This window comes from Bombus vancouverensis, chromosome 4 (genome assembly GCF_051014615.1).
Source record: "Bombus vancouverensis nearcticus chromosome 4, iyBomVanc1_principal, whole genome shotgun sequence".
NCBI lineage: Eukaryota > Metazoa > Arthropoda > Insecta > Hymenoptera > Apidae > Bombus > Bombus vancouverensis.
This window is the reverse complement of record NC_134914.1, coordinates 17,970,765-17,996,523: the sequence shown is the minus strand read 5'-3', so window position 1 is coordinate 17,996,523 and position 25,759 is coordinate 17,970,765. Positions and strand designations below refer to the sequence as shown.

The 25,759-nt window shown below is 44.5% G+C and overlaps 1 protein-coding gene and 1 long non-coding RNA gene across 4 annotated transcripts; one reads left to right on the top strand and one right to left on the bottom strand.

The window, feature by feature from the left end:
* Positions 1-1,147: 1,147 nt before the first annotated feature.
* Positions 1,148-25,500, bottom strand: Pkc53E (Protein C kinase 53E). 3 transcript variants are annotated; one of them, XM_033326875.2, is made up of 13 exons: positions 24,827-25,500; positions 16,405-16,436; positions 16,224-16,306; positions 13,893-14,004; positions 7,804-7,932; positions 5,632-5,785; positions 5,263-5,491; positions 5,009-5,140; positions 4,639-4,904; positions 4,350-4,551; positions 4,030-4,218; positions 3,819-3,959; positions 1,148-3,748 (listed from the first exon to the last, which is right to left on the bottom strand). In XM_033326875.2, exons 1-13 carry the CDS (start codon positions 25,024-25,026, stop codon positions 3,596-3,598), a joined length of 2,022 nt encoding a protein of 673 aa, XP_033182766.1. In that variant the 5' UTR covers positions 25,027-25,500; the 3' UTR covers positions 1,148-3,595. The 3 variants fall into 3 exon arrangements, with proteins under 3 accessions (XP_033182766.1, XP_033182767.1, XP_033182768.1); XM_033326876.2 differs by lacking the exon at positions 13,893-14,004 and adding an exon at positions 10,746-10,854; XM_033326877.2 differs by lacking the exons at positions 13,893-14,004; positions 24,827-25,500.
* LOC143302589 (uncharacterized) lies at positions 7,928-12,232 on the top strand. Its single transcript, XR_013058204.1, has 3 exons — positions 7,928-9,042; positions 9,254-10,003; positions 10,067-12,232. It is a non-coding gene; the product is annotated as an uncharacterized LOC143302589 (long non-coding RNA).
* Positions 25,501-25,759: the final 259 nt, after the last annotated feature.

The window sequence follows — 25,759 nt, the reverse complement described above, 5'->3', positions numbered from 1 at the left end:
TGTAAGTTTATCGAGAACAGCGAACGGAGTGCGAAGGATAAAAGGGGTATAGAAAAGGAGGTCAGAAGCAGAATCGGAGAGGAAACAGTCAACTATTATCCCTAACCGAGATAAAGAAAAATCGATAGAAAGACATCATTTTTTTTTCCTTCTTTTTTCATTGTTTCCTTTTATGGAGAAAAAAAAACAAGAAAAGAAAGAGAAGGACAAAAGAGATAAATCGGCACGACGATCGTAAAATCACTGTGTCGCCCCGCTGGAACACCAGCGTCGAGCGAAGCTTACGTATGTATTTAAGTAAATACGCGCGCTATCGCAGTCTCGACGAAACAACGAAAACGTAAGCACGCAGGTACTTACGTCGTTGAGTACCGACTTGTAGGGCGATCGATCGCTACGTTTCTAGTTTCTCTATTATTTCGGTTTCGAAATATATTTCGCGAATCGAATTGTTCGAACGCTTCGCTAATCGATGGCTACGGCTCTCGAAATCATCCGACGATTATCTTTGGTTAACGTTCCTTTGACGACAACGTTCGAATGTCGCGTAGAGGCTAAAAGAGCGTTACGAAAGGTGTCACGGTACAGTGATGGGAAAAAGTACTATCTCCTTCTCGACGACGAGCAACGAGAGGAAAGAAGAATCGCCATCGCGCATAGAGCAAATTCTTCGTCGAATTTCATTCCTCTTTCTTTTTTTTTTTTTTTTTTGTTGGTCTTTTTTTCTTTTTTTCGTACAAAAATAGATCTCGGGCGTAGATTACGTAGTCTCGTGCCGGGGTATTTAGGACCTCGACGAGATTCGTCGGTGGAATTATCGTAAATGTTCCGAAATCGATGTTGCGGTGTAAAACGAATTCGGAACGTAATTTACGCGCGGCTATTTTCGACTTTTCGGTAAATTAAAGGTGAACTTTAGCTACGCGGTAGAACCAGCACGTGCGTAGTTCTATTATTAATTATACGAACCGTTTGTTCAGAGAATCAAACAATACCCGTTTCCTTAACGAATAAACGAGCGAACCGTGGTAACGCGGCCAATTCGATCAGACAACGACAGTGGAATATGGACGAGATTACGTAAATTCGCCCGATTTGCTGATAGAAGAACAAGATTGGATCACCCGCTGAATAAGGGGGCGAGAACTACGTCACGATAATTACTTATTTATTGGAACACGCTTAATCAGATGTAATTATTATGTTCGACTTTTTCCAAACTTGCAAACTCGTACCTTTTCGTTGTCCAACAACCGAGATAACACAGGATCATTAAATGTCCAAGCTTTAACGTCTTAACGGATCCACCGGCGTTTCCATCTTTTGGTATTTTCGACGATCGAACGATCTGCAAACTCGCGGTTTGAGCATCTCGTGCTACGAATACCCGTACCTCCGCGTATAGTAATTCCTGGTGCTAAACTACCTTCGTCGTTCCTGCTACGTCGAATGCGACGATAAACGAAAGATCGTGGAACGTTGGAGCGCAGCGAAAAGACACGAGTTTTTAGCGTATACACGTGGTTCTCGGCGAGTGAGCGTCGTCCTCAAGGATACCAAGTAAAATACCTAGACGGTAGGTATTTCAGCAATTCGTAGTTCGCGCTCCAACTCAAACGCGTCTATTTGTCTCGACGTTCCGTTGTTGTACGATTACACCGTCACTCGACGAGTCGTGAACGCGAAACGAATAGAAAAAAAAAAAAAAAAAAAAAAAGGGATGTCCGTTCGAGTTAACGAGTCAGTCAACTCTGTGTATGTGTGTTGACGCGCGTGTGCGCGCATGCATATGTGTGTGTATATCTATCTATCTACGACAATTACGCGCAGTTAATCGACAAGTAATAATTAATCCTACTATCGAGCGTCGGCGTGTTAACCGACCGAGAAAGAGAAATCGAGGAGGAGAACGTTTCACGAGCTCGAACGATTCTCAGCGAATTCTTGCGTTTCTTCCTGTTGCACGCGACGTTGTACGCGAGATGCTCGTCCGATCCTTTTACGTCGGATCGTTCTCGTCCTCGATGACGCGAGCCGAAACAAGTTCGATAGAAAAGGCGTATATCACTGGAGCGAGGATTTCAGGCACGAGAAGAGTTTCATCAGGGAATACCGAGGCGTTGCTCGTTTTACGATCTCGAGCAAAGTCGAAATCGACGAACGAAAGGAAGCAGAGGTGACGAGGTGTGTGTGCTGTCGAGAACAGCTGTTCATTGTCTAGAACGGTCTATTCACGTGGCGAACACGTTGCTCGAGGTGCAGAGCCGTTCTTTCGACCAACGACAACGTTCAACGAGCGGTGAACGTTGAAACGGGAGCAAACATCTGACGGACGTTGGTTATAAACTAGACAAGAAGAACGTCCGATCGAACAGGCAAAACAACCGTGTACTCTTGGCGATCGTTAAACGCATCGTCGATCTTTTAGCAGGTCCAACCATGTGTTGTATATGTAACCCGTGTAACAACATCACCGACATTCACCGCGTACCCTCGCGTGGTATGAAATTAGTTTTACGATCGTAAGTCTTATTACCGATATGGTGGTCATCGAGCACGTTCCTGGGAACGAATTAATAGAATTCGTAAGAAAACACGCGTCAGGTTCGTGCTCCGACGATATATAATTCGTTAACAGTAGGAAACAAGAATGATTGTATCGCGTAATAATTCTGCTTCGGCACATGTGTATAAATTGTAAGCATGTACCTGTGTATACGTGTGTTAGAGTGTAAACGAGTGCAGATATACGAAAGGAGAATATGAATCGAATATTTATAACGCTAGGAAATTTCAATTTCAATGGGAGATAAAACCGGTGCATGAGAACATTCGAATACTATGCGTAGACGTACTTTAACTACTTGTAAAGATCGTAGAGACGAAAAATTGTATCTAACGTTAACGAAACGCGGATGGAAATTTAATACGTATAACGTTAACAATTTCAGACTATTTTTATAAGATTATCTATATAATAATAACCGTGATAATATGACAGTAAGAATATAATTCGTTTGTTCGGTATGCATCGTTTATATATAAATGCGCGTGTATTTCTGTGTTTCTGTGTATGTGTATTCCGGAAGGCAACGGTAGAACATACCGAAGTAAACGTATAACGATAACGTACAGAGGAGAGGGAAACGGGGGAGAGAAGAACGAGTATCGTAATTAGGAAATATCCTCGATTATCGATAAAAGGGCAAGAGGAAGCACGATGTTTCCTCGGAGAATGATCGTAGTTTATTTTCCTTCTTTTTCTTACGATCTCAGATTCGTTCGACGAATCCGTTATTCACGCCGGTCCTGTCATTTTTCACGATACTAGCGCGATACGAGCGACCAGACGTCTCAGACTACCCCGATCTTTATTTCAAAGATACAAGATGAAAAGTTTCGGGTTGCATTTGCAACGGAGAATGATCGAAAAGAGAAAGTGATTGGACGCGAGGAAAAGGACGGAAGGGAGAGAGACATAGAGAGAAATAGGGAGAAATGACGGTGAAAGCCCTGAGTAGCAAAGAGTCGGAAGATGAACGTCGAAGGAAATGGAGAGATTAAAACTATCCAGTGACTTAAATATTCTATCGATTTAAACGTGTTGCACGAATTCTGGATTGAGAAACGAGAAACCCATAAACTCCGTTTGATCCAGGTTCATCATAAATAATTTGTCCGTGGGCGTTAAATCTGTCTTCTCCGAGGTGAACTGTTTATCGAAGTTGCTCACGTCCTTGCGATGTTTCTACGGGCAAACGTTCACGCGTTATTTATCTTTCATACCGTTCGCCTTCGCGTGTACGCGACATACTCACGATTTTTGGTTTGAACGGCGGTTGCACCTCCCGATTTTCTATCCTCTCCCAATCGATCCGTCGGAAGAACGCGTGGCTGCGGACGTCTTCCTCTCCGCGTAATCCGCAACCGAGTCTCTTCACCGGGTTCTTGGTGAGGAACTGAAAAACCAACGTCGAAATCAGATAATTTAATCGCGGTTAAACCACAAAATCGTCGGCCGACGCTTACCGCTTTACAAATTTCTCTGGCCTCCTTCGATAAGCTTTTCGGGTAGCTAACGTTATGCTCCGTGATCGCGGCGAACAGTTCCTCTTCGTCTTCTCCGTCGAACGGCGGCTGACCAACCAACATTTCGTACAACAGTACGCCGTATGCCCACCAATCGACCGACTTTCCGTATGGTTGATACAATATAATCTGCAATAAACGAGCAAACGAATCGATACGAGTCGCGAATCCTCGTATACATGCGATGTACGTATAGTATGTATATATAGTATGCTGTATATGTTGCGACAGCTTCGGTGAGGAAGAAGCGTAACACTAACTTCCGGTGCGATGTAATCGGGTGTTCCGCAGAACGTCTTGGTAGTCTTGTCTCCGTTGATACCTTCTTTGCACATTCCAAAGTCCGCGATCTTGATATGGCCGTCTTGATCCAGTAGAACGTTGTCCAGCTTCAGATCTCGGTACACGATACCTCGGCCATGAAGAAAGAAGAGACCGATCGCTATTTCCGACGAGTAGAATCTACGAACGACGAGAGTATGGTCGTTAACGCGAATGATAGCTAGGCACGCGAATAGCGCGCGATTCTCTTCGACGATCGAGACTTACACTGCGACGGGCTCTTTGAACTTGCCACACTGCTGTATCTGGTACATCAAGTCGCCACCGTTTACGTATTCCATCACGAAATACAGTCGGTCCATGGTTTGGAAGCAAGAGTGTAGTTGCACCAAAAACGGCGGTTTACTTGACAACGCCAACACGCGTTTTTCCACCATAGTACATTCTACGTCGTCGTCCTGTATTATGATGTCTTTCTTCAGGATCTTGATGGCGTATAATTCGTCGGTTCCTTTCCTTTCCGCCAACATCACCTTAAACACGACCCCCGTAATGTACATGACGCGATCCTAACGTACGCTCATTTTATTAATCATTATTTGTTTAAATATCTATGTATATGGAACGAACGACTGACTTTTCCGAAGCTGCCTTTGCCGAGCACCATCAGGAAGTGGAAATCGCTCGCCCTTATTAAGTCGCTCTTGCCCATGTTGTGTGGCACTTCCTTGTCCTGAGTCGCCGTCGTTTTCCTCGTTACCGAAGTTTTCTACGGGATAAGAAAAAATCAGGATGATCGTTTATTATCGGAACGTGTCGCTTCGTTGTTTTTCCCTTTTTTTTTTTTTTTCGCAAGCTCGTCGTCGCGACATTGCCCAGCAAGAAACATACTCGCACTTTCATCTTCAACTCGGCCAGATCCACACCCTCTTCCGGCACAGGTACATTGTAGTATTCTCCTTCCTCTTGCGTGAGAAGTTTGAACCATCCGCTGGCAGGCGCTTTGATAAGCTCCGATATGCCGAACGACAGCGAACCCATGAAATCGTTCCTCGACGTCCGATCCCAATCCCAAACTTCGATCAAAAGTCGTCTGTCTTTGTCCTCCGGTTTCAGATCGCTAAAAATCGAATCGATCGTTCTTTAGCCTACGTTCTTACTTCTATTCGCGTGCAATACCACACATCCTCTTCGCGTCGAGATCAAAAGCCATATCTCTCGAAATCGTTTCGAGAAGAAACGAATTTTACCGTCACTTACAAAATGATCGTCTCGTTCCACTCGGGATTCAACGAGGACTTGATCGTTTTCGTTTTCTTCTTCACGTTGTCCGAATCCGGGATCAACTTCAGCTTCACGTAGGGATCCGACAAACCGTTTGGATCCATCGGAATCAGATTTCGTCCTTGTTTCACTGTAATCGCAGTCAAAATTTACGATAATTTTCCTCGTGTTCGGTACATTGCTTGGTTCGGTATTCGCTCTCGCTTTCAACCGTCCTACGCGACTGTTCCGTTCTACGAGCAACGGAGAAAGGGTAGAATTTCATTTACGATAATCAACGACCGTTTAATATCACGGCCTTGAGACGAAAGAAGCTTAATTTGACCGGTAATAATCATCTAATAATAAAGACGTTGCGTTGGTCGCGTCGCGCCGCTCCGGGGCCCTATTTCACCTCTTGCAGAGCCAGCCGTTTGACGAAAGAATCGATAAATCGATTACAAGGGTATTTTTAATGGTAATTATCGCAGGATGCTGTAAAAAGACTAAATCCATTTTATACGCGAACCGTGCTACACAGCTGTGGCGTTCAAGTTGCAAATCTATGTACGTGCATCGAACAAAGACGATTGTCGCGCGTAATACGCACACCAGCAATAGTCGCTCTTTGGCATTCGATGCAACGGTCGGTCCATTGCAATCTGCGATGGTTGGTCGCGGTTTTTGAAAAATATATTTTCTATCTTTAAAGGGGTGTTCTGAAGTAGAATGTTCTAAAACAGCGTCTTCTCGTGATTTTTTTTTTTTTTTTTTTTAGAAGGGAAAGAAAGAAACGAAGTTGTTGAATTTTGAGATACGGTTTTACATACAGGGTGGTTGGTAACTGGTGGTACGAGCGGAAAGGGGGTGATTCTACGCGAAAAAAGAAGTCGAAAATATAGAATAAAAATTTTTCGTTCGAGGCTTCGTTTTCGAGAAAATCGACTTTGAATTTTGGCTCGGTACGCGTGCACTTTATCGCGTCTCGTTATAACGGATCTCACTGTAGATCGTTGTCTCGATGGAAAAATTAAAAAGAAAATTAAAAAAATATTTTCATTTTATATTTTCGACTTCTTTTTTCGCGTAGAATCGCCCCCTTTCCGCTGGTACCACCAGTTACCAACCACCCTGTATATTCAACGAATACAACAAAATTTTTTTTAAAGTAGAAAAGAAAATTATAACAGATTTCTAAGCCTGTTTCACGGGCTGTAGTCTTCAATCGGCGTGAAAGATCCTCCTCTTAATTCTTGACTGAAAGAAAAAACCAAAAAAGGATTAAATTATTGTATATTTTTCTTCCGGGTGAACTAAAAGAGTTCGTCAAAAGGTTTATTTAAATAATTCTTATAGTATCTTGGTTTATTTTTTTTAAAAGCATTTTTTTTTAAACCCTCCAAAATTTTTAACTTCACAATTTTTTCTGCCATTGTTTAGTTTACCCAGAAGAAAAATATACAGGGTGGTTGGTAACTGATGGTACAAGCGGAAAGGGTGTGATTCTACGCGAAAAAAGAAGTCGAAAATATAGAATACAAATTTTTCGTTCGAGGCTTTGTTTTCGAAAAAATCGACTTTGAATTTTGGCTCGGTACGCGTGCACTTTATCGCGTCTCGTTATAACGGATCTCACTGTAGATCGTTATCTCGATGGAAAAATTAAAAAAGAACATTTTTATTCTATATTTTCGACTTCTTTTTTCGCCTAGAATCACCCTCTTTCCGTTTGTACCACCAATTACCAACCACCCTGTATAATAATTTGATCCTCTTTTTGGTTTTTTCTTTCGGTCAAGAATTACGAGGTGGATCTTTCATTTCGATTGAAAACCGCGGCCCATGAAATAGGCTTAGAAATCTGTTATAATTTTCTTTTTTGCTTTAAAAAAATTTTTTTTGTATTCGTTAAATGTATATAAAACCATAGCTCAAAATTCGATAATTTCGTTTCTTTCGTTCCCTTCTAAAAAAAAAATCACAAAAAGACGCCGTTTTAAAACGTTCTAATTCAGAACGCCCCCTTAAACTAGAGACAACTTCCGTTCCGGTTGTAGAAAATATAATTAGAAAATCCTTTCTCTTTTCTTCTCCGTTGTTCTCTCGTACAACGAAGAGGGGAATCGTCGTAGGAAAAATCGAGAGCCGCAAAGCGGTAGGTAAACGTACCTTCCACGGTGAGCTTGTTTCCGGAACATGAGATGTGCAACAACATACGACCACGTCTCTCGGTGTGATCGCATCCGCAAAGATTCGGCACGCTCTCCTCGCATCTCTTGTGTACGTTCATGTCGCATGCTACGTTATTAGATCATGATCGGTTATAATCGTTGTCCGTTACTCGCTGGCACGTTTACGTTGCAGCCAGACCGGTAATCTCGTATATTTTCTGTTTTTTTTTTTCTTTTCTTTTTCGTATTACTCATTTACTTCTTTTCTTTCGTACGGTTTCTCGGCATATTTTGTCTGAAAGTCTTGGTTCGAGCAGCAGGATGCAGAATAGGGGGCGCGGTTCATTACGCGTTTCATTAGCCATCGAAACTGCAGCTGTCGACCGTCTCTCCTTCTCTCTGTCTTTTTCGTTCGTTCATTTTTCTCAACTGTCTTATCGTTTACGCTACTCGAACGCTACACGCGATCGAAGCTGGCTCGGTCCGTTCTTCTCGTTTTTCCTCGATGGAAAAACGATTCGAGACGCGCGATCGCGGCTGCAGTCGAAAGTGCACACGCGCGGAACTTGAACGAACAACCGTCCGAATGACATGCTCGATCGACGGAAGTTCGTGCATAAATCGTAATACAAAGGGAGTTTGTACGAATTACGAGGACATTATCGACTGCCGGTAAACGCAGTTAACGGCCATTTCTTCGTTCGCTATTTCTATCTCGTTTCGTTCACGAGACGTTCTTCTCGCGCGATCCGCGAATCGATCGGTCGATAACGCCTCGTAATCCTGACTGCGAGAAGTGGAATACAACGAGAAGCTGCCACTATGACAAACCACGTGATCTGGCATAATATATACAAGATCTATACCGAACAGGTAATTATCGTTGGATATCGATATCTACGCGTTCGCATCGGTATCGATAGCTCGTAAAGGAAAGAAAAGACAGCGATCGTGAAACATATGTACATAGATATGTTCTCCCGTGCGCATACCAAGCATCACAGAGAAACCAGAAGAGAACAAAGTGTTACCATTTAACGAAATTCCATCGAAGGATACGAAGGAAAGTTTTGACACACGCGAGTACACATACATAGATACGTATGTACATATGTATCTGTATATACATATAGTAGTATACTGGAAAATCTAATATCGCAGTTGACACGTATGAATGGTATGCATGATCTGAAAATAATAATATGCAATCAAAGGGTGGCATAATCAACGAAGAAAGGTAGGTGTTGCGTTCATGTTTACTCGCTAATGAGCAAAGGACAAATCTACGTATACGTATTATGATAATTACGAGCATGCATCGTAGTATGTACAATCGTGTAACAATTATGTACCGTATATACAATATCTATGTATAGAGATCGCGAACAAATACCGTACGTACAGGTGTTGTTAAGGTATTTTATATAGATGTATATGTATATGTATAGGAGGCGGTGAGCTCGCCTAACTGTGCGATAGGATGTGGCAAAAAGAGCAACGGGGTAAGCAAGCGAGGAGCTAATAGGCAAACAACCAAGTGCAAGGTGTTCCCATCTTCCACTTTAAACGGAACGGGTAACGTTTCGCAGCGAATGAGGGTGCAGTATCACCGACAATCATCGAACGAAGATACGAGCAGAACGGGATAGCGTTCCTTCTTGACAAACAGGCAGAGACACGGAGATAACGATATTCCAAGGGTAAGAAAATTATTCGTACCTACCAACGAATCGTGAACATCGTAAACGTTGGGTACGGACGTTTCGGAGCAGAGGTCGAAGATGGTCGATCTTACGAGCCACGTACACGATCCACGCGAGACAGTTTAAAAATCGCTTGAAAACGCGACTTATCTATGTATATGTAGATATGATATGTAGATATATCGATGTAACGAGTTCGATACGTGGGATATACGCTTTATGAGAAATTTATGGCAAGTAAATCGAGGATGCAGGTCGTTGGAAGAAACCGGTGAAGGTTCTGAGAGCGAACCAACCGATCGGTCTGCTGGGAAAGCATCGTAATCGAAGAATGAAATAGCAAAAGAGTGGAAGAGCTGAACGGAAACGAGAACAACAACGGACTATGACGACGACGATGATGTCAACGAAGATGAGACAGGAAGGGAAAGAAGATACTACGGAGAGATAGCATCGAACAGGTGGCACGATGATGACAGCGACGAGGAAAATACGGTGGGAACGTAGAACGTTTTGTCATGCACGGGGATAACCTTCCTAATGTTTTTCTTATTTTAGAAATTAACATGAGCAACGGGAGCAACGATGGGAATTGCCGAGGTTTCCAAAGTCGAGTCGAGAACAGCGAAAGAAACGTAGAAAAGGATACGTTTGAATCGTAGATGCAGTTAGCGATCACCGACGAGTGAGAATTTTCTTAAACTGCGATTTCGAGGTCGGAGAGATGGTAGTTGGATTAAGATCGGGGAATATAAGGATACTGAAAGTGAGACGCAGAAGCGAAGCTCTATCGAGTATTGCGTTATTTCGCGCATTTACGTGGTAATCGAGGGAATTTATTCGATCGACTTGTCGTCGCAGAATGTAAGTACGTACGGAGGGGCGTCGTACCTACTCTCTTCGGGTTGAATCGTTGAATCGAGAATCGAGGACGGATTTGAAAAATTGATCGCACAGTTTGTAATATATGGGTATCGCGGTCCAGCTGGATCCGAGAGAGAGACAGCGCAACGCGTTTTCATAGTTTATTATATCGAGAGGCGCGCCGCTCGATACGAGCGACGCGACGGAGGGTAGATATGCCGGTAGCAGCTGTTTCTACTCGAATCTAGACGAATGCGAACTTGTACGTTATACCGAAGATAACTACGTGAAGAGATAAACGAGTGCGAAATCTAGCCGCTTCGTGGAATGTATTGCGGACTGAGTTTGTTTGATTTGAATGTTTGTTAACTACCTGAACATTTAAGTCCCTGATGCGCGATACCGTGAAGCATCGAGCCGCAGTGGTCGCAGAAGGTTGGCGTCAGGTACGTGAAAACCTCCCATTTGTGTGCGGTGCTCATCTGGGAACAAGAAATAGCGGCCCGGGAAAGCCCGGTCCTTCATTGTGATCTGATGCTCTGATTCCGAGCGATACCAGCCGAATCCTCGCTACTTCGTCTCTACCGCGTAAGCTCGACCGAAACTGCTATTATCGCGTTTACCGATTTAGTCGCTCGAAGCTAATTCGGCGATCGTTTCGTCGATCAAAAAAAAAAAACGTCGACCAAAAAAAAAAAAAAAAAGATGGTTTCCCGGTTCTCGCTTTTCGCTACGATTAGACGCGTTCGGATTCCGGTCGAAGCTGCTGAACAAAGTCTACGAAGAGAAAGGATGGCCGAAATTGAAAGTACAAAGGTGTTGCTGCGTCCGTCTCAGTGGTTGGTCGAATCAACCGCTCTCTCGATTTAATCTGAAATTTAATCGGAGACGGTTTACGGAAAAGCCATTTTAACATCTTTTTCGATTCGAGCGAAGGGAGGAACGTGGTTTGCCACCGGTGTAAACCTATTTGTCGGGAAGGAATCCTTGTCGCGATAAAGATAGCCAGCTAGTCGCTCGGTAACGTTCACTCGGAACCCAGTTAAGGTTACGGTTTGCTACGCCAAATTGAATTTGTCTCTTTTTCTTCTTAGTTTCCGTACAATGAGAAAGAAAAAATGGAAGAATCCCAGTAGGAGGGTGGGCGGCCGCTTGGTCGGTCGGGCTGATGGGCCGAAGGGGAGGCTAGGACGAGCTGAAATGGACTAGCCCGTGAGTAAGATGGGATCCAGCTAACGGAGAGAAAGATGGGAAGAGGAAGAGCGAGGGAAGCGAGAAGCAAAGTAGGCCTTTGCCGTCTTTCGGGGCACTAACGCGGCCCCGCTCCTTTGCCTCGATTTTCCAGGCTTTTCTCCCGACCCCGGTAGTCTCGAGCGTTTAATTCGTTTCCACGCCGCTCTTCTTCCAATTCAGCCCGCCCCCTACTACGCTCCTTCTCTTTTACTCTCTTGGCGCCAAACACGTTCTATACCGTATGCGTGGAGCCTGCAAGTCTCCTTGCGACTTTTCCTCTCGTTATTTCTACCTTTTATTTCTCGTTATTTCTACGCATGGCTCGTCGATAAAATAGAAAAGTGGAAATTACACGGTGGAAAGGAATGTCGATTCGTCCGATTTCGCGTGTATCTCGCGGAAAGGGGCGTAAGGGAAAAGAGGGACGCGCCACATAAATCACACGTATGTACATTATAGAACACGAATTGCGGTGACACATGATGCGGCATAGATCAACGTATAAAGTGTGCGGGACATCGGATTATCCGAAAAAAAACACGTAGAAGCGGAAAGACACAGAATGCATAGAGACAATCTGTACAAAATAGAAGAGTTATTTACAAAAATATAACAAGTAAAACGTAATGTATCATATGTATAATATCGTAGAGGATCGAAGATCGCCTTTACTCGGAGGAAGCTCAGAGTCGATGATGTTATTCACAGCATGATGGAAATCACGCGTTCCCTTTCTATCGTCTAAACCATAATTAATATTATCGTTCGTTCTTTCACGCTGCTGGCTACTATCCGATTCTACTCGAAATTTTACGAGCAACGTGGCGAAAACTATTACTTTTCGCTATTTCTATCGCGAGTTCTTTGCGATCTTCGTGCATTCAAGGTGGTCGCGTCATCCTCAAATTCACAATTTTGCCTATCTCGAGAAACACCGACAACTACGAGAGAAGATCGTAGATGTAACAAAGTAACGCAAATATCAAGCTTCGACGTCTAAAAGGCCAAGCTAAATATTGCGTGTAACTATTATACATATGTATACGAACATCAAAGTCTGTGCACACACACACACACACACACACACATCGTGAAAAGTAGAACGAGGAGAAGTGTGAAAAGGTTTAAAGGTGTAAGTGGGAAGGAAACGTTTCACGCGCACACACATTAAATTTCAAAAGAGAAAAGACAAGTCGTGTGTGAAAAAGACAGGATTCGTCCAGCGATGGGTATGTACCTACGCCGTTTCCACGTTTCCATATTTTCATAGTTTCCCGGTTGCCACGTCAACGAAACGAGTCTGATGAGATTTCGTTAAACCGATTTTTGTCCCATCGCCGGATCATCGGTCACCACGACGATCGCAAGGAGAGCAAAGGGGCGAGGGAAACAGAGAGCGGAAACTGGAAAGAAAGAAGCGGACAGAAAAGTAAACCAAAGTCGAATCGTATCCTCTGTTACGTATGTACATCGTGTATCTCTCTCCCCTAGCTTTCCATTTCTTTTCTTCTGTATCTCGCTGTCTCTCTTCTATTCTTCTCTTCGCTTCTTTATCCCCGTCCCGTGAAAAGTAAATAGGTACACGTTTCTGTGCGCACATAGAGATAAACGTACGCGGATACGAGTGTCAACGAATACGTAGTCGTTCGAAGGCGCAAATAGCGATCGAGTTGTGCGCGCGTCGCTTTCCACGTGAGAACTTGCCGCGGAATCGTAATATCCGAAACGGGGAAACACCAAGGAGAAATTGATTTTCGCGCGATCGAGAAAACCGATCGAAAACGATACATCGCTCATCGACGATAACTTGTTCTGTGACATTCGCGAGCGTTCAGGCTGCTACGTACGCACGATTATGTTAAACTCTTGCGCGGCAGAGATAAGCTTTGCGAAAGAATATTTACAAAGTACGAACATCGGGAAGAGGAATAAGAAGAAGAAACAGTGATGGTAATAGTAGTAGTAGTAGAAGAAGAAGAAGAAGAAGAAGAAGAAGAAGAAGAAGAAGAAGAAGAAGAAGAATAAGAGGGAAAGTAAAACGAGAGAGTAGAAGAAAAAGAAGAAAAAGTAGAAGATCAAAAGACACGAAGAAGATCAGAGGAAACAAGACGAAGATAAAGCAACACCACGAACAAACGGTGGACCATAGACAAAATGTGTACGGTCAGTATAAAGTGCGATAGTGTCTGTGTCCTTTTTCTTTTCGTGTGTCTGTGTGCGTGTGACTGGTTGCGTGTACTCGTTTTTTCTTTCCATTCTTTTCTTTTTTCGTTTTTTAATATGATACCTTGGCACTTCATGCCCTGGTGGATGACACCATAGAGAAGACTACCGCAGTGGTCACAGAAGGTGGGGCTGTTGTAGGTGTGTTGCTTGAATTGGTGCTTCGTCCGCGTGTCCTGCGTTATTACACCATTACACCGTGCACACACACGCAGACTCTCGGGTCATGGCGTAGGGATCATGATCGTGATCGGGATTGCAGCCGGGATCGTAATCGGGATTACGGAATGAAAATCAGGATCGAGATCGAATAGAAAGGATATAAGACATATCGGTGGCAATCGATTTCCCTGGTAAGCGAATAAACGCAGTGCTCGGCTTTCCACGGGCACGTGATCGCAACGATATCGAAAAGAACGATCACGTGATAGCGACACGTTCGTTTCGAAACATCTGCTCCAGCGCTTATTTCCATTGCGCGAAGCTTGCACGCGCTCGCCAGTGACAGAGGCGTGTAGCGCGTCGTTCGAAATAAACCGCTGCTATGTAGTACGTTGGTCGAAGTTAGAAACGGGTCGTCTAGCCGTCGCGTGGAACAGCATCGGAATCGGTGGCAGCGGTAACCGCGAAACGAGCCAGTTTCGCAGCTGAAACGAACAAGCGACACTACGGTTCCGTGTGACGTGTTATCACGAGGCGGCACACTGTGTCGTCCGCGCTGTGGTCCATCAAGTTCTCTAAGTTATGCTTCGCTTTCAAACTACGAAAGCGCCAACTCGATTATTACTCTGCCTGGCACGACTCCGTTACTCGAAACCGTTACGCGCACGGACGTGTCAGTTAACCGACGTGAAAACGCAGCCAATTTTGAAATTTAGTTTCTCCATCGATCGATCGACCGTACGTTTTCGTTGGCTGGCAAAGATATCGCCTTCAGGGAAATTGTGCCGTAATTCGATCTGCAAGGACGTACGGGGATCAGGGGTTTCGAGAAAGAGTCATCTTCGAAGCACAGAAGCACAAGGAAATCAGCACCAGGGCCAAGGAAGACGCTAGGACATTGATCGTTTTAGTTCGAATACCCAAATGTAAATAAAAACCATTTCCTTCCGCAGTGATTGGAAAAACGTTCGCGACTCGTCGATCCTTCGACAGGTTGCTCTCGAAGGCGTCGGCTCAGGAGGACGACGGGAGCGGTGAATTTTCCGATTCGCTTGTCGCGATCTCGCAACGAGTCGGGAGCGTTGTTCCCGTTTAGACGATCCGGGCCAACGAATTTCCTTATAGTCGTCCGCATAATTATTCCGTGTTACAAGCGTGGTTAAACGAAGCGCAGTAAACGCTTAGGCCAATCGTGCGCGGTGCGAGAAAACGTGGAGAAATATATAGCTCTTAGCCCCGGGTGTCCTTTCCCTATTTGCTCCAGCCGAGGATCATCCTTGTTCTTTTAATTGTCGCGTTACGGCTTTATTTATCGGTTTATTAGACGATTCGTTTTAGCTCGTTACCCTTCTCTCTTTCTTCCTCTTCTTCTCGACACGCGCAAGCAATTACGTTCTGGTCCATTTCTTCCAATTACATGGACGTGTGTATTTAAACGCCAGATAAATTCATCTACAGTTTCTATCAGACGTGTAACGTAAAACGCGTATTTCTTTCTTTCTTTCTTTCGTCTTATTATCATTGGACATAAGTAAGCTTAGGTAACACGAGTTTTCCTCGATAGAACGAATTTCATTAGCTGCTAAAATACGGAATCCATCGAATCGATTACACTGTAAAAATACGATCCGCGCGCGTTTGGTCGACGGAAAGCTCGACCTCGATATCGATCCGGCAACGACCTTCCTTAACCGGTCGCTACTTTTCGCAGCGGCTACCAATATATGCTCGGCCCTCTACGCGTGTTTAACGCTGCTGCTATTAATTAACACGTATTTAGATGACAGAGATTGTAAGCGAGCTAGAATTATAAGACAGACAGAGAGAGAGAGAGAGAGAGACAGAGAAGAAGAAACAGAGAACGTAATTGCAAGCTGTCTCGGCGTAATACAATAGTCCGTGGTGGACACCCGTGCGCAACACACGCGCATTTCTTTGCTCCCAGAATTTCCGTATTCTGCTATTCTTGAAATTCGCTCCGATCCCATGAATCGTATACGCGGTTCAGGTAACACGCTGCGGGGTATGCGAGCTAATCGAATCGCGTGAAAATCGCGACTGCGATATTTTTCTTTTCTTTTTTTTCTTTTTTTTTTTTTCGAAACGAAGCGCGTTTAGAACGTCCTTGGCTTCGGACGAAAGAGAGAAAGGCGCGATAAAACTGCTTCGAGAAAGAAGAATAATAAACGAAAAGAATCGTGTGTAACGAGATATGCAATTCGTCGATACTCACGTCCGAGTCAGCTCCCTTGTCGGCGCCAGGGCACGTGAAAGTCACGTATTCGTGACATCGTTTATGAACGACGAAACTGCAGACTGAAACACAAGCGGCAAAAATGGAGCCAAAGTTGTTCCATGGGACGAATCGTGGCTGAACAAGAGGTCGATCGCGTCGAAGCCTCGGACGTTCTTACCTTGACATTGGTATCCTTGCTTTCCAAAGCCCCTGAAACAAAAGTTTTCGTCGTGAAATTAATTTTTCCATCGAACGCTCCATCCTTCTCTGTTGTTCCAGTTGTTGTTGTTGTTGTTGTTGTTGTTGTTGTTGTTGTTCTCGTTCTTGTTGTTGTTGTTGTTGTAGTTGTTATTTCTGACTAACAAAGCACCTAACAACTATTTGTAGTACGACGGACTGACGAGTCTCGTGCTGCACGGGGAAACGCGTTCGAGGTCTCTGTATGTTCGATCAATTGAAACAGCATCCATTTCGTTCGGTGGCTTGTCAAAAGCAAAGTGCGAACGAGCCGTTCTCTCTGTACACTTTTACTACGTTAGTCCGTTAAATAAGAAAGTACCTGTATAAAAACCTTTCGATAAACGTTCAAAGTAGATCTTTTTGTCCCGATTATCGGCGATTTCAATGAAACGAGAAAGGATACGAATTCTACTTTATCGAATCGTTATACCACGTATATTAAAACCTTGGCCAAACAACGTAAACAAGGTCTCGATATTAGCCGCGAAGCTTCAACTTAAACAGGACGAACGCGTGTCTAGGAAAGAGAACTTGTCGGATCTTGGGAGACGATCCAAAGTACATTTCCGATATAACCAGTTTATTTACCAGTGATGCAACGCGCGGTAACCATCTATACCGGTCCGTGAGTGATTAACACAGCTTTAACGAGCAAATCGTTCGATTTCAAGGCTTCGCTCCTATACCAATAAGGTTTCGATTCGAGACGACTAGACTTGGGTGAGCGTAGCTTCCGATTACGCGTATCGTATTGCCGGCGATCAAACGGAATTCGCGTGTTCGCAGTTTCAAAGGCGTCGCTCGAACCGAAGATAACGAACAAAGGACGAATCATTGGCGGATCGTAAAGCGTAACGACCTTACGTACGATAAGCCGCGAGGACAGATCGACAGAAAGGATAATGCGAGATGAAACGCGAGAATGAAACTCGTACGGTAGCGAAGAAGAGAAAGATAGCGACAAGTTGGTCCGTTTTATCCACTTTGACGAAGGGATCGGGGATTAGAAGTTGAAAGTGTATGAAACACAAGAAGACGTTCGGAAAGGACACGTGGAATACGAAAAGAAAGGAATAAGGAAAAGGAAGAAAGAAGAAAAATCGATACAAATCCCAGATTAGCCTACATTTCTTCGAAGCTTAAAGGCTATCGTTCACTTAACAGCGGGGCACGTGAACGACATCGAACCAACATCCACGTAAATGCTTATACAGTGGCATTTCGTATTTCAGAACCGTGTGCTTTCTTCGTAATTGCGTTTTCCACGTCGTCTTATTAATCTTTGTTTATTTTACCGGAATAACGGAGATCTGTTCGCGTTAGTTTGCGAATAAACGATATTCGGTTGTATCTAACGGCGTCTTAATAATCGAACAAACCCAAGTTCTTTCCTTTCTTTTCTTCCCTATTTTCTTCATTCTGCTTCCCTTCCCTGTCTTTCCTTTCGAATCTTAACACTGGAGCTACCACACCGGTCAAATCGACTGGTTCTACAATTTTATCCGAAAATTCCTACCTCGTGTTATATTTTCATTCCGCAACGATAACCAAAAGAATAATACAATGAATTTTATTTTGTTTTTCGTGTATTCGAACTGAAAATAATTTTGCATCGAAACTACTTGTACCTGATAGCGGTCAAAATGACCGGTACTCGTCAAAGCGTAAAAGGACACCGCGATCCGATTATCGAAACCCGATTAACCAGTGTCCTCGTTTTCTACGACTCGCCACACGTTTTCAAAATTTTTACCGCGTATCCTTCGATACGATGATATCGGTTATCAAGAATGTCGAAGCGGTTACCACTTCTAAGAAAACTCTACATCCGGTCTTTTCAGTTTTCTCAAGCACCGAAGCCATCGACAGCGCGTAGACAAAAGACTGCGACGAAGACAGACCATAAACGGTAGACAGGCGACGTTGGCTTCGAGGTTTTTCAGTTATTGGGTAACACAGCTAGCGTGCGGATCTGCACCAGCTCAAATTCTATTCTTACTTATAATTACGCTTCTATTTAAATATATTTTCTGCCTTACAATTTATCCACGCGTTTTCTCTCTTTACACATCGAATAACCTCGACAAAGAAAATTGCAGATCGATCGCTAGATCGCTAGATGCTAACGCTGGAAACACCACGGCAGTCGAAAGGACTGGTTCTACGATTTTCTAATTGTGTCGACCCTCGTTTAGGTCGATCGTAGTCGCAGGTGGATTAATAATAATGGAATCGTTTCTGTAAGAAAGAAATAAATCAATAAATATACAAGCATTCTGTTATCAGGTATCTTTCAAAGACCAGTCATTTTCGCTGGTTTTGGTAGAAATAGCTTCGTGTTAACTATCGGTAGTCGCAGCGTTAAGTCTCGTATATTCCTTTTCATGGCGTTTGTGCCGTATCGATATCGATAAGGCGTGCGTGGCAAATGCGATGAATGCATTGGACAATTGGCTCGATGCCGTGCCACGAGCTCAACGACGAGCTTCGATCGCTTACTACACGGTAAGAAATGAGAGTTTATTCGCTCGGTGGATCCGCAGGTACGTCGAACGCTATAAAAGAGACTGGATTTCGCACGTTAAAGCTACGTAACACGGTGATAAAATCCGTTAAACGTGAAACCTGGCCGTATCGAGAAACGCGTACATCTTGTCCGGGAACGAATCCCTATTAAGAAAAAATAGAACGCTGCGTAGCGTTCTAAGTGTCGCCGCATCAATCAGCGTTGCTACTTCGTATACGTACGCTTGATGTACATACGCATATACGTATATATATTGTATACACACGCACCATATACATGCCTATGTCGTGGAAGTTACTATAACTGGAATAACAAGTAGATCGGTTCTATTTTCGATGCGGGATACATCGTCAGTAGCCGCCCTTTGGAAAATTAAGGTCGATTTAGTCGACTGGTTTGGCTATCCGCTACTCGTGTACCACTGTAACGGAGCCGGAAGGGAGCACCAGACCGGCGGCCACCGTGTTCTACCCGATACTCTCTACCTTCCGACACACGATCGCCAAATACTGTTAATCTTCTGACCAGCTATCGCTGCAAGAGTTTGGCTTGACGTTCGTTTCGTCCCAAACGAACGAACAACATCGCTCGGTACAGCGCTGTCGATTTTTTTAGTCGAATCAGCTGGATATTCAAGCGAAAGCCGATATGGGTTAGCTGGATGAAAGACAGAGGGAGAAAAAGAGAGAGAGAGAGTGTGGAGAGGGAACGAGTTAGTTCCGTCCTGCTGACTATCCGGTGAAAGAGGAGGAACGCGCGATGAAAATTCACCGTGTGTCGAATACGATTTTCCACTCTGACCGGACGATACGATCAATCGAGGTCCCGGTAGCAAAGGGAAGGATAGCAAAGCTGATAATAAAATAGACGGATTTTTACGCATTTATGGGAAATTTGAAAGCGCGCAAATACATACGCGACGCGTGTCTAATATGCAAATGTGGGATAATGTGACGTCAAGGGAAGGACGTGGCGCGAGGGGTAATTGTTTATTAGCGTTGTCAAGATACGTTAACGTTGTCAAGGAGCGTCGCGAGCGTTACCAAGGTATGTTAAGGGAAAAATGAGCGTGGAAAATGCCGTCAGAGTTGAATTTCTCGTGGTCGTGTGAGCTTCGTTGCGTCGTAGTGTCGTAGGATTAGTATACGAAACGAATGCGCGAAACGCGGTATTATATTCGATTTCGTGTGAGTGCGACGATATCGTATTTATCACACTGTTTTCTATAAACTTATAATATAACATTCCTACGCAAATGATCGTACAAATATGACTAGCGACAAGGAAGCACCGATAAGAAGAGCAGTTCGATCGGAAAATTGCCAATGAACGTACATATTGGCGATTGCCAGAGGAATCGTACAAACGTAAGGTTTTATAGTCTCTCCTCGAGAAAAGGTAATCGATCGCGATATCGCATCTATGTATATTCGCTTAACCCGCAGGTGCTTCTTGGACCGTGACGGGTTTCCTGGGCTCATCGAGACTCACGACGACCTTACCGATCCAGGCGAGAATCCATCGAAAGCCTTTTGTTCTAAGCTAATTGGGTTCGCTCGGTTCCCATCGATTTTCTAGCCTGCCTGGCCTCGCTCTTCCCCCGCATGGACCGCAATGAACCGCAACGGACCGCTAAAAATTCCCAAACGAAGCGTCCAGCGTACTCGCGTTTATCCTCGCCTCTCGTCTTTCATCCCGAATTTATTAGTCCGAAATAGATGTGGCGAGTACTTTTTCGCAACGAAACCTTTGCGCAACGACGAACGGCTGTAGTCGCGATGCTTAGTTTGGCGACGAACAGCGATCGGTCGTTTGTCCGCGACGCGATTGTTTTCCTATCCGCTGATTCCGTACGTCTTATTTGCAAGAAATGAATATGAATTCTTCCGAATCGATTGGTATTGGTATTGGCATTGCGAACGATGCACGAGAGATTCGGAACGAGATCCTTAACGTTCGATGGAAAATTCAACAGGCAGCTGACAGGCGCTGGCCTTCGGCCAGAGCACGCTCGCTTTCACGGAACGTGCTTTTTTAGATTCCAGTGCTTACGGAATTCCTGCGAACGCGGTGAAATAGATGGCGGCGAAAAATATTGTTGATAAATTGTAGCGACCAGTCTCCTACGAGAATTCTCAAAGAGAATTTTCTATTTTTCGCGTGTCGTTTTAACTGACGCTACGCGACACGACTACGCGACCAACTCGTTGACAAAACGAACAAGCTTCGAATACGTTTCGGGCACGATTCCATAAAATCATGATTAAATGGAAGTTGAAAGCTACTGGATAGGTATGTGGACACAACGCGCGTGTGCGGCGCACCGATACGATCAACGCGACAGGATTCTCATGAATTTCCGAGGAATGGGCAGGATTGTCGGAATCCGTGTCCTGATATTCCATCGAATCTCAAATACGAGTGAACCAACGTACGAATAAATCGCAACGTTCGTTTCGTAGCAACGGTAACGTCCATTTACCGGCACATCGTGTTCGCATTTTCGCGAAATACGAAACGTACCACGAGATAAGCCTGCATCACGCGTGTGCAGTCTAATCAACGACTACGTAGGTATTCAACGATACGACATCGTAAAACGGTACAATTGATACGACAAAGAGCCAATCGATCGGATGGTCTGTTGATTCGCTAAGCGGAAACGTCTAAAATCGATAAAGTATCGATCGGCGAAAGAGGGACGCGCGTACATCGTTTGAGGAGCTTAAAGAAATTACCCGATAAGATACCCAACGACGAAAATCACTCTGAGCGATGCGAGAGTGCGTTCTTCCGTGTGCAAAATATTTGTTCGTCCTACTCGCGCGAAATAAGAAACACGGGAGTTTAAGCGAAAGGCAAAGACGAGCAGAAACGAACAAAATGAGTACGCCAAAAGTAAAGCAAAGTTTTCCGTTCGAACGAGTATTCAATTTTTTCACGATCGAACTGTTAGGTGTCTCTTCTGCGTAAACTCGATAACCAGCTTCCTAGTGCCGAAAAGTAACCGATCTCTAAAATAAAGAGCGTTTTCAACGATCCAAAAATAATAGTCGCGTTGCTTGAGAATTCCGACGAGGTAGATACAGGCTGTTCTCCTTTCGTTACAATGCAATGCGATCGATAAGTCGAAAGCATTAAACTTTAAAGTAACATACGACGAACTTAATATTTCTGCCTATTCGCTGGATTCGCAATTTTTCGAGCCAAAGATCAATTTGCGTTCGACCGTTTAATAAAAGCAGACGAGATTAGAATCCGTGTTATAACCGTTGGCGGTGAAATTTTCGAAATTCGACAACGGAGCTAACGCGTTTGCTTCCTTTTCATTGAACTCGGTCGTATACTTATCGGCCTGTCAGAAGCAAGCCACGTCGGAAGCAGATACTTCCGAGCAATTGGTTGTAAATCGACAAGTCGATGTTTATCCAAAGGGAACGGGCCAATCCCTTTGTTTAACGAGTGGAAGTCTTTTGGTCGTCGTTGACCCTCTTTAGCATCGTACAACCTATCTTTACTCTTTTTTTTTTTTTTTCTCTTCCTATGTATAGACGAATACGCAACGACGTCCACGATCTACGATATTCCGTTAGAATCGCGCGTATTATTCTTCCGTGGACGAAGATTGCACAGAGTCGAAGACGAATCGTGGTCGATTGGCTTCGTCATCTCGATCTCAAGGTTCACGAAACTCAAATGCATCGTTTGGTATGTGATTCGTCATCTCTACCGCCGTATACGTGTGTATGTATATGTATATCGACGCGCAACCATCGCTCGTTGTGCAACCGATTCCTCGACAAGAGGCACATTCTCTTCTTCGTGCTTCTATCTTCTCGTTAGCGTGTAGCAAGCAATTGAAGGAGAGAAGAGTGCAGCGTTATAGCTTCGCGTAAATAAAATCAGTCGGTATTGTCGGTGTGGCGGTGTGGCAAAGAACACCTAAGCATGTAATTAGAAATGAATGGCGAGCTTGTGTTCACCATTGCTGACGGATAATGCAAGTTCGTCACGCGAAACCACACAACTCGATAACGACTTATAGTTTTAAATACGTTACTACTGGCGATCGCAACACGTGATTCGCGAATAGACAGAAGCCAGTGAAATAAATCTTGCGGTGAACCGCGAGTAGGTTCGTCAATCCTCGGAAAGACGCTTCACTTCCATTATTAGGTAACGAAATCCGAGAAATGATCTGTTATTTTGCTCGAGAGAAGCTCGCCAACATACATTGCTTTTGTATGTGATCAGATAAGGTATGGTAATACGTTGCACTTAGGTTTAAGGTTTTAGAGTCGAGTTGAGATTTAAACGGTATGTTAAATGCAATTGTCATGCCCAAACGCTATTCTGTGTGGATAGAGTAATAAATAATAATAATAACGATAACAACATTATCGCTGTTGGCTTTCTTTATTCGAACTGCATATTGCGTAATAAAAATACGATCGACGTATATTTGAAAGACAATCGTTCAAGGTTCGAACGAGCGTGAGAAGAAAAGGTGGCGGAACGTTACATCCAAGTGTCGATCGTAAATGAGAGCAAACACTGGCGAGCAAAGTAGACTCGTACATTCCGGTTATACACGACCGGATCGAATCAGATCGGTTTGGATTCGATTGGATCGGATCGGATCGCATCCAATATCGGATCGTCGCGGTTGATCGAAAAGAATCACGGGTAGGATCACGGTTAACCATATTTGACACGATAATTTAACCGAATTATTCGTCGTCGATGTTTTTAACCGAATCAAATTGGAAGAAAGCGCGAGCATAGGAGCGTCACGAAGAAAGAAAGAGAATCGTTGGGATAGTCCAAGCAAGATACCGGCACGACTTCTCCATCATTTCGCGTTTCTTTTTCCGCAAGAAGGCAACGACAAAAGGTATGGAAGAATTGGATCGGAAACGTCTGTTGCGTCCGTTCTCAACGGCAAAATCGATGTCGGCGAAACAAGTTAGTTTGGTTACTGGGTCGCTCGCTATTGTGCGTCAATGCCTGTAACCGTTTCAACTGCACGTAAATGTTACTCGTTAGATATCATCCGGGTTATGCGATGCCGTAAACTTCTTTCACCTGACGCTTTACAACGAATTAATTACGTATCGTCGTCTATCGTACGCTAAATCGTATAAAATATACGGAGAAGATCGGACAATCGCGATCCGATATTTCTTAAGCAAATACGAAATATCGTCGGTCAAAGATTTGTCATCGCTTCGATCGCCGATTGTTTTTGCTTGCCGACGCATATATTCGATGTGATTCTACTTTCCTCGATCTTACCAACGGAAAATATAAGCATAATTATCGGATGCGCCATAATCGATACAGCTTGAAAGAGACAAAGCAGGACTCGTTTCGTGGATGCTGGATTGCTTGAAATCGTTCGAAAATCCCGCGCTCAAATTGATCTCTCATTCGGTCGTCGTTTCTAATTTAGACGAAGCGCGAGTATTCTCAAGGCCGGACCGTTTAACCGTTGCTCGAGTTACTCTACCGGCAGCTACCGGCCACTGGATTTATGTATCATCGAGGACAGAAACAGAAAGAAAGAGAAAGCGAGAGAGGAAAAAAGAAAAAGGGAAAGAGGAGAAGGATGAAAAAAAAAGACGAGAAAAATAGAGACAATCGCGCATTCCAAGTGGAACTCAAGACGCGACAGATATTCGATTGTACGTAGATTAAATTCGATTGCGAAAAGGAGAATCGATAGAAGGAGAGGAGCGGGAAGACAAAAGTGGAGCGGTGATGTAAGGACAGAGAACACCGCGAGAGAAGGATGGAACACGAGATAAAGAAAAAGACGATTTAAAGGACTCACCATATAAAGTCCTTGCAATGACTACAGAAGGTCGGTTGCTTGAAGAAGCGCGGCATGAAGCTATGATTTTTGACGACGTAGACATTCTTCTTCTTCAGAGCTCCTTTTCGTCCCCTAATCTTTTTGGCGAATGCAGTGTTCGCGTCGCCGGGCCCAAGGGAATCCTCACACGTGTTGTTTGCTTCCTGATCGTCCGCCATCGTGCAGTCGACTAATCGATTCCCCTAGATAATGATCGGAGCAAAAATCTGTGAAAGTTTGATCGTGGCTCGCACACTTTCAGGCCACTCTTCCCTTGATGTATGGAGCTGCGGCAGCTTCTCCTCGACTGTCACACGTCAGTCGAAAGATGCACGCGCGTATACGAATCGACCCTTGCTGGGGAAGAGTAAGCTATCCGAGCGAGAGCCAACAACCACAGGAATGCTCGGGGAAACGCTCAGGGAAACGCTCAGGGAAAGGGAGGACAAGTCGGGAAAGAGTACGGTCGAGAAGAAAGAGACGAAAACCAGAGGAGCGAGGAAAGAGAAAAAGCCGTTTGTTTGCGCGGTTGTCGAAATGCTCGACGTGCGCGTCCAATGTGTACTCGCTCGACGTGCGATAAGTAATGCACTTGTCACGGTAACTCGTGTCGAGACCGACGGTCACCGTCAACGACTCTGCCCTCGCTCGCTGCCAACGCCGTCACCGCCACCACCGCCGCCGCCGCCGCCGCCGCCGCCGCCGCCGCCGCTGCCTGCTTGCCACCACCACTACAACGTTTCACCTCCTCCTCCTCCACCTCCTCTCCCTCCTCACCCTCCTCCGCGACCATCGCTACCCTGTTCTCTATGCCTGCATCTGATCCCCGCTTCACCACCCTTCCCTTACGTTTTTCCTCTCTTCTTACCTATGCCAAACGGCGCGCGCGCGTGCCCGTTCTCCTCACCCGCA

Excerpts from the sequence above, each read along its gene's own strand:
- Pkc53E (XM_033326875.2), bottom strand. The coding sequence starts at position 25,026 with ATGGCGGACGATCAGGAAGCAAACAACACGTGTGAGGATTCCCTTGGG. Across the intron at positions 16,307-16,404 it reads GCAAGGATACCAATGTCAAG|TCTGCAGTTTCGTCGTTCAT; the intron begins GTAAGAACGTCC and ends CTTGTGTTTCAG. Across the intron at positions 5,141-5,262 it reads AGTTGAAGATGAAAGTGCGA|AAAACTTCGGTAACGAGGAA; the intron begins GTATGTTTCTTG and ends CTTATCCCGTAG.